General features: G+C 51.2%; 1 protein-coding gene across 1 annotated transcript; it reads right to left on the bottom strand.

Annotated features, from left to right (window-relative positions):
- Positions 1-5430: 5430 nt before the first annotated feature.
- On the bottom strand, positions 5431-8883 carry HAND1 (heart and neural crest derivatives expressed 1). Its single transcript, XM_067730131.1, has 2 exons — positions 8043-8883; positions 5431-6434 (listed from the first exon to the last, which is right to left on the bottom strand). The coding sequence occupies exons 1-2, from the start codon at positions 8592-8594 to the stop codon at positions 6330-6332; spliced, it is 657 nt and encodes a 218-aa protein (XP_067586232.1). The 5' UTR covers positions 8595-8883; the 3' UTR covers positions 5431-6329.
- Between the last annotated feature and the right edge of the window lie 278 nt (positions 8884-9161).

Here is a 9161-nt window from a genome sequence, read left to right on the forward strand (position 1 = left end):
ATATTAAACTTAATATGTGATATATTAAATTTAATAATAAATTCACCTGTTTCCCTTTATTCTTTTAATGTGCTACTAGAAAAAGTGTAATTACACACATGGCTCCCATTGGTGGCTTGCATTAAGAGAAATATACTACTATATTCATATATTAAGAGCACTGTGCTACTTAGTGCTGCCTTGGACAGTTTCAGAAAGTCAGCTGCCTCAGCCTGCCTGCCCCTGGGTTTGTCTTAGTGATGTGGGATATAAGAGCTTTGAACCAGGGATCCACTCACTGGCTATGTGCCCGTGGGCAGGTCACTGCAACCTCTGTGCTGATCTTTCCAAAACAAACAAACAAGCAAACCAAAATAAATCCTCAGTGCCTCACAAGGCTATTGCAAGGATTAAATAAAATAATAAAAATAGCTGTGCCGTGGACACCATGTTGAGTGCTCTGCATGCCTTATCTCATTTGACCCTCACAGGCCCCAGGAAGTTGGGGCAATGATCTCAGCCATTTTGTAAACGAGGAAACTGAGGCTCAGAATTGTTCAGTACCTTGTGCAGGGTCTCCTGGCCACTGTCAGGTTCTATGCCCTGCGCTGGAAGGAGAGGGGTTAAGTAGACAAGAGGGAAAGAAGAGTACAACTCCCCATGTGACCTTGGGCAAGTCCCTCCCCTCTGTGGGCTGCAGCTTCCCCTTCTGTAAAATGAGGGAAATGTTTGGATGGTAGGTAAGGATTTTTGAGGTCCCAGTGTGATGGGACGCTTTGAACAATTCAGGGAACATAGACTTCTGGAACTCCTCAAAAGTCCGATGCCTTCCATTGTCCATTCTGTGGGGATAAATGTGCATTTCTGTTTGTTTTAATAACACTTGTAGGAGCTTTTATATAGTGTCTATGTCTGCTTACATTAGATGCTGTGTAATATTGTTAAGAGTCTTTCACATTTTCCCATATAAACCTTCTTTTTAAAAAAAATATAAATTTATTTATTTATTTATGTCTGCATTGGGTCTTCATTTCTGTGCATGGGCTTTCTCTAGTTGCAGTGAGTGGGGGCTACTCTTTGTTGCGGTGCGTGGACTTCTCATTGCAGTGGCTTCTCTTGTGGAGCACGGGCTCCAGGCGCGTGGGCTCAGTAATTGTGGCACGCAGGCTCAGTAGTAGTGGCTCATGGGGTCTAGAGCGCAGGCTCAGTAGTTGTGGCGCACGGGCTTAGTTGCCCCACAGCATGTGGGATCTTCCCAGACCAGGGATTGAACCCATGTCCCCTGCATTTCCAGGAGGATTCCCAACCACTGAGCCACCAGGGAAGTCCCATATAAATCTTGTTTTTTATGGGTTTGGGAGAGCTCAGCTGTAAAAACTCTCTTGGCTGAAAAAAAATTTTTTTTTCAAACAAATTAGATTTAAATCAGGAGGCTGGTTTCAGATACTTTAGAGCCTGCATATTTTTTCTTAGCAGTCACTTTTCATTTAAAAATGAGACTGGCTGATTTCTTAGCTTTGTTTCTTTTATGAAGGTTTAGTAAGACCACAAGCTTCACTGCTGGTTGCCTGAAGAGAAGGATACAGAGCCGTTTCCAATAGAGCCCTGGGCCTGGAGTCTGCTGACTGCCAGCTAATGACAACTCAGTCTTTGACTGCTGTGTGACCCTGAGCTGGTCATTTCCCTCTCTGAGTCTTCTTCCATCCATGGGGAGCATAATTCCTGCCCTTCTCCCTTCTAGTTTATAAGGAGAAAAATGTGCTCAAAGAAGTGAAAGTACCAAGGAAAGGTGAATGCACTATACAAACATCACAGGCTGGTGCAAAGAATAAAGTGCTGAGTTTTTCACCAGCAGAAAGTATATTCCTAGAATCAGTTTTACAGTTAGGAAAGAACCTAGAGGTCAAGGAGCCCACCCCTTCCTCATTTTATAGATGGGATCCACTGTGATCCAGGACAGAGGAAGAGGGTTCCAGGGGAAGGCTGGAGTTAGAATCCCAGATCCCTTCACATACCCCCTTCTTTCTTTCTCTACTTACTTTGGGGACCAAAGATCAGACTAAGAGAGGCTGTATTTGTAAACACACACACACACACACACACACACACAAGCACACACAACTTGGAGGTGCTCCAAGATGTGGGGAAAAGCCAAGTCTCTGGAGGCAGCCAGACCTGCCCTTTCATCCAAGCCCAGCCTGCCTTTTACCTCCTATGTATGACCTTGAACAAAGTTCTTCACCTCTCTGAGCCTTAGCTGCCTGAGTATTAACCTCGCACAATCCTTGTGAGGCTTGAATGAAATAATACATGCTAAGGGCGTAAATAAATTTCCTTAATAAAATATAACTGTTGTTATTATTTCATGTATTATAGGTTTTAAATGTGAGAAAAAGACTACATTTACTGTGTGGAAGGAATAATAAACCCTTCAAGACAAATATTTACTATTGTATATTAATTGATAGTAATTATTAGGATTATTTCTTATTCATTACTTATACCCACAGTGCCGAGCACAAGGTGGGCACTCAATTAATGTATGTTGAATAAACAGCGTACTGAAACTACACTGGCCACAGGAGAAATTAGAAGGAAATTTCAGCTTAAGTTTTTATTGCAAAAGTAATACTTATTCATTGTAGTGTATATATATATATATATATATATATATATGGCTAAGTAGGAGGAAAAGTCAAAATGATCCTTATTCCCACAACTCAGAGGTAGAGGTGTAAATGTTTTGATGTATATTCTTCCACTTTTTCTCCATGAATGATATTTATGTATTTATTTTTACATAAAGCAGGTCACTGCCTGCTTTAGTAAGCTGAGAGGGTTTTGTTTTCCCTCTCTTGTATCAGGAACACTCTCCGTATCAATTACCACATTTTTTCTAGGGGCTGAGTAGTAACCCACCGATGGATTTATTCAAACAGTTCTGTAATTATAACACATTGGCGGTCCCTTTATACTTTTTACTCTTTAGTAGACTAGTCCTTTAGTTAAAGCTTCGTAACATCAGTTAGTATTTCCTTACGACAAATTCCTGGACTCTGCTTTGAAGTTAGTGATCATTCCATTACCCCACCCCCCAGATTAAAAAAAAAAGTTATGTCCTTAATTCAAATGAATAATGATACCATCTGCCACAGACAGGTAGAGGTGGGTTTCGGACAAACCGCGTTGAAACCTGGGAGAGAATAAGAAAGTAAAAGGCAGGCTCTAAAGCTATTCCATGGAGGGAGAGCTAATGACGTATGAAAGGAGTTAGAGCCTGGTGCCGGGAGAAGATCTGGACCCCGAATCTGGAGCCCTTGGCGAAAACTGGTTTGTGAAACCGGGAGCAACTCTGTTCTGTGCTAGGGGCTCGGCTTTTGCAGTCGGGGAGTGAGGGCTGGAAATGTAGCACGGGCGTTCTAGGCGGTGAAGTAAGTCTTGGGGCAACTGGGAAGAGATCCCGGTGACCCCTTCAATGGGCACTGGCCCCCTGTCTCAGCTTCTGGGTGCTAGGTCTGAGATCAGGAGCAGACATGGCTGGGACCGAATGTTAGGTTCCTCCGCCGTCTTCTCCAAGAGGGTTTGCGCCCGGCAGGATGGTGTTTTCGGAGGAGGCCTGTTCATATGCCAAACTTGGCTGTGGCTGCCACGGGCGGTACCCCTCGGTACCCCTCTCTCCTCTCACTGGCCAGGGCTACAAGAAAGCAAGACCCGGGTGCGCATTCTTCCCGTGCCTGGGATACTTCGTGGTGCTAAAAATAGTCGCGGGCGGCGTGCTCTGTGTTTAGGCAGAAAATGGTCTGTAAACTAAACTGGAGTCCTGGGTTCAAATCTAGGAAAGGCCCCCTCCGGGCTGGGTCACCTCAGTCGGCTTGCTCCCTGGGTCTGTTTCTCCGGATTTCTTAGGAGCTTCCCAGCTCTTGGAAATAAAATGAAAAAAGGAAAAGTCGATTTTTCTTTTCTGCTCCTCCCGGAGAGGCCTTGGGGCCTCGGGCCGGGTACTGAGGCCGGGGGAGGGGTGTGTCAGGACTGCTCATTACCGTGAGGTGTTGCCCTAGTTAAATCGCGGGCCTGTTTGATCTGGCGGCGGGTGGCGAGAGGGAAAAAAGGAAAAAGTAGGGCGTCAGAGTAGAGAGAAGCTCATACCTCCGCCGCCGTTTCCTCGCGCCCATAAAACACCTTTTATTAACTCCTTCGCGTCCGGAAAGGCCCGCGTGGCCGCTCAGCACTGCCACGGTGTTTACAGCCCAAACTAATGGGGCCCCATATTCACCCCGATGCCGGGACGAGACGCCTGGGGCACGCCTGGCCCCGGAGCTGCGAAGGGTCTCCTTTCTCGGCCCCAAGCCCGGGCCTCCAGCTCCGGATGTGGAGCGAGAAAGTGCCGAGAGACCCGCGCGCGTCCTAATGCCTCGCTCGCAGCGCGCTCCGGGGGCCGTGCAGGCACCGCAGACCATGAGCTCCCTTGGACGATCGTGCGAGCTGTTAGGAGACGTAAAAGCTCTTAGCCTAGAGCCTCGCACACGGTTGCGCACAAACCACACTGGTTGTCCGTACGCTGTTATTCAGGGACACAGAAACGCCTGCATTTGCCCGCCCCAGTTCAGCCCAGCACGCACCCGCACCTTGACAAATGCACCCGCTTTTATTCACCCCTACACCTAGCCATGGGTGCGCACGTGGAGGCTCGGAAACTGCTCTCCGCACATTTCTTAAGTGCCCGAATTAGCCTGCACATACCGCCCCCCCATCCCTTTGCACAAAATCCATATACTCTCACAGATACTTGAGTGCTTTGTTGCTAGAGAGAAACCTAAACGTCTCACTTTGACCATGAGCACTCACACGCTTCTTTCACTCATGTATAAAATCATAGCTGCTGCGCCTTGCCGAGTCCTTACCGCGTGCTGGGACTGTGCTCCGCAGCCCCTCGTTGGCCCCCGCTCAGCCACGGGGCTCCGTGTGAGTTCCTGCACCATGACACGTGCAACTGCAGTTTCAGAATTTCACGTACGCGAAAGTATTCCCGAGGGCATTCCCCTGTTCCGAGCTACCCTGCCCTCGCGTTGTCCTTCGTTTGTGTGACAGACCCCCCTTCCCAATAACCCCAAACCGCGGCCTGCAGACACCGATGTGCCTACTAACCCACAGACAGGCCCAAATGCTGACCCACAAAAGTCCTAGCTCATCCCCTCTGGACCTAATTCGTTTCCAGTCTTCTGTTCTGTGGGTTCCTTAAATCTATCCTGTCCCCGCCCCCCCCCATTATCTTCTAAGGAGAACTCTACTCTTTGTTCCAGGAGTCCTTTATCTGCCCCCTTCCCTTGATTTGATTTGCAGTTTGGCTTGGCATTTATCAAAAGAGAAGTAGAACAGGAGGTGCTCTAACTAGCAGAAACGATGGAGCGGGGTGGGGATACTCGCCAAGATACCACACAGGCTTCTGCTGATTTCAGAAAATGTTTTATTAGTCAAGAGCATAGATACTGCTTTGCAAAGGGAGGGGGCAGTGAGTGGTCATATAGATTTGAGGTAGAAAAAGGGTGAGGACGGGGGATAAACAAACACCTGAGCGCAGCAGGCACGGTAGGTAGTTTAATACATAAAAACTTTTCAACAAAGGGAAAAGTTTTTATTTACAAAGGAAGGAAGAACGAAAAGGAAGAAAAAGAAAGAAAGAGAAAGGAAGAAACGCAAGAAGAAAAAACAAAAGAACGCAAGAAGGAAGGAAAGAGGTAAAGAAAGAGCCATTTCCCTTCGAACTAAGTAGGAAGTGCAGCGACAAAAATAAAATAAAAAACACCACTGTTTGAGGGAGGACAACAACAAAGGCAGCCCTCCATCTTCCTGGTTTGGTTCTCTTTCCCTGGCAGAAAACGATTGATTCCTCTTATTGCATTTTAATTAGGGAGGAGAGCTCGAGGAGGGTTTTGACGCGAAGCCGACAGGGGGGCGAGAAAGACAGGCAGACAGTGTAGTGAGGAAGGCGTCAGGGGTTCTAAACTCGCCCCAGAAGGGTTGGAAGGGTACGTCTTAGCGCGCTTGGGTCCCGCAGTCCTTCCTTTTCGAGTCGTGCAGCCACGAGCCTCCCTCTCGGTGGCAGGGGTGGGGGTTTTATATATATATTTCTCTTTCTCTTCACGTATTAGAAACAATTTCAAACGACATTGCACGTGCGATCCAAATGTGTAGATGCAGCCCAGCGACCTGCCAGCGCCCCAGCAGAGGCCAGGCGGGATGCTCCCCATAAGCCCCTGGCACCCAGAGCCTGGCGCTCGCCTCCGCCTTCCTCTGCTCCCGGGGCTCCGGGGTCGAGCAGCCGTGGCGGGGTCCTCGGCGCAGGCCTCGGCTCACTGGTTTAACTCCAGCGCCCAAACTTGCTGCGGCCAACCTGTGCGCCCTTTAATCCTCTTCTCACCTGGGCCCAGGGCAGGAGGAAAGCCTTCGTGCTGCTGCTGCCAGAGGACACACACAAGAAAAGAGGCGAGAGAGACAGGTTTAAATGTTTCTGCTCCGCTCGCCCAGGCGTGGGGTAAAAGTGGGGGTGGGGTAAAAGGTGTTGGGAGCAGTAACTGGGAGCCTTTAAATAAGTGACGAATTTCTGTTTGTGAAATAGGCAAACAGGCTCATAAATTCGCCTTTATGTGCCCGAGTTCCCGGGGCGGGGTTGGGGGGGCCCGGGATGGGCTGGGCAGCTTCTGGGGGTTTGGTAGTGAGAATTTTCTGCGGCTGGTGGAACGAATGCTCTTAGGTTTGGCTTTATGGCGCCGAAGGGAGACTGCAGGGGTTGGAATGGGAGGGGTGGGAATCAACAGCTTCCTCGCTCGCGGACATGCTCCCCGCACACATCCCACTTTCCAACCTAGTTTATAGCGCCTGGGCTTGGATACAGGGTTGGGTCTCTGCAGCCGGCTCTGGGCACTCAAAAGGCTACACGAATGAGCGGGGGAGTCGACCTGGCTTAGCATCCCCCTTCCCTGCTACTTGAAGGAGGCGGCAAAGTGCAGGGAGTGGGGAGACGCCCAATAACTACTTCCAACGAGGGCGTCGCCGGGCCTGCATGTCCTCCAGCCCAGGGTGGCGGTTTAGAGACTCGATGACCACGGTCTTTCCCAGTCTCCTCAGGTGACTTCCCTAGTTTACCACAGCCCCTGCGGGTCAGATAAAACCCAGGAGGCTCTCTAGTCTCCAACGCGCGGTGTTCCTGAGCGCACCAATCTAGAGAAACTAGTTCAGTTCCTCAGCTTGGAAATCACTGCTTCAGAGGTCCCAGAGCCCTGCGCCAGCGAAACTGAGCTCCAGAAGTGTCGCCTCACTGGAGAGGATCAAAAAAAGCCGAGTAGGGATTGCGATCTCCAAAGCCAAAAGGAGTGAGTGACTTGCTTGTCGGCGTTTATACACAAAACCATCAAGGTGGCCCTAGGAACCAGCCGTGGGGAGTGGAGCGGTGAAATATCCTCCAGATGTTTACTCCTCCAGGGAATAAACTGACTTGTTTTACCCAAGTAAACAACTCCTCGGGTAGGTGGCCTTCACATCCTGTCCCGTTCTGGGCCTCAGTTTCCCTGTCTGTACAATGATGAAAGCAGACCAACCTCTCTGGCAAAGGCCCTTTGAAAACAGCAGCGGAGCCCATATGCATCAATTCACATTCAGGCAAATTAAAGTAACGAACTCCTATAGCATTCTTAACCTGGCTTCCAGGAGATCCCAGGGATGAATCAGGACCCCTTGAAACTGGAAGTGAAATATATGGTGGGTGCATTTTCTCGGGGTCTGAAGCTTCCAATGGATTCTTAGAAGGGATCCTATGAGCCTGTCCGAAAAGTGTAAGATTCTGTCTTCATTCACAGCCTTACAAACACTATCCACGTTACAGATGAATTCAACTATGAATCTGCCTCCCTCCATGCACACAATCCCACATTCAAACCATCTCAGAACTCCCCGCAGTCTCTCAAAATCGCATGAACGGCAACGCAGACTCCTTCCCCTGCATACTCGGCCTACGGATGCTCACCGCGCCCGCGCCCTTGGCTAGAGTGTACGGGACCCGGACTTACCAGCTCTCTTTTCCGCTTGCTCTCACGACCGCCATCCGCCTTCTTGAGTTCGGCCTTGAAGGCCTCGGGGTCGCCGGCCTGTGCGTCCTTGGCCAGCACGTCCATCAGGTAGGCGATGTAGCTGGTGGCCAGGCGCAGAGTCTTGATCTTGGAGAGCTTGGTGTCAGCCGGGACATTGGGGATGCACTCGCGCAGCTCGGCGAACGCGCTGTTAATGCTCTCTGTGCGTCTCCGCTCCTTCTTGGGTCCTGAGCCTTTCCGCCGGCCCAGGCGGCCGCCGAGCGCCTCCAGCCGCCCGGGGCTCTGGCCGGCCCTGGCGTCTGGACCGTAGGAGGCGGCGGCTGCAGCGGCTGCGGGCGCTGGCCCGCCTGCGGGGAAGTCCGGGGCAGCGTCAGCGGGGCTCAGCAGCCAGCTCTGGAAGTAGGGCCGCTCCTGGTGACAGCGCGAGGCAGGGCCGAAGAGGAAGGGCTCGTGGAGCATGGGGTGCGCGGGGTGCGGGTGGTGATGATGGTGATGGTGGTGATGGTGTGCGTAGCTGCCCACGAGGTTCATGTTGGAGCGGCCCCTGGCCTGCGCCGCCAGCCCGATTAGCGCCGCCCCATGCGCCCCAGAGACAGCCGGGGCCACCCGTGGGCTCTGGGGCGGCGCTGTGGTGGGCACTGGCTTTGAGAGATTCTGGGGCAAGGCTGAAGATGACACCCGCAGCCCGTCTTCTGGCCGGCTTCTGTTGCAGGCGAGGACGAGGATGCCGAGAGACCTGTTTAACCCTTCTGCGGCCTCCCCTTCAGGGTCTGGCTTATATAAGCCTGGGGCTTTGATGTCAACCTCTCCCTGGAGCCAATGGCAGGGGGGCGGGGAGGAGGAAAGGGGGATGGCCGTCCCTGGTTTTAAGCTCAGCTAGCGCTACTCGACTCAGGCCGCCTGCAGGGACAGGGAGGCGGCCCCGCCTCCGCCCCTCCCCCCCCCAGTTCCCGACTTGTGGGGGAGACGGGGGCTAGTACTTGAGACACAGGCCTGTCAACGCCCAGGACGGCGTCTGTCACCCCCATCCCCGTGGGCCCAAGAAAAGGAATCTAGAATCATGGAGAGAAAAGGCCTTCACCTAGATTTTACAGATAA

The sequence above is a fragment of the Pseudorca crassidens genome, chromosome 3 (assembly GCF_039906515.1).
Source record: "Pseudorca crassidens isolate mPseCra1 chromosome 3, mPseCra1.hap1, whole genome shotgun sequence".
NCBI lineage: Eukaryota > Metazoa > Chordata > Mammalia > Artiodactyla > Delphinidae > Pseudorca > Pseudorca crassidens.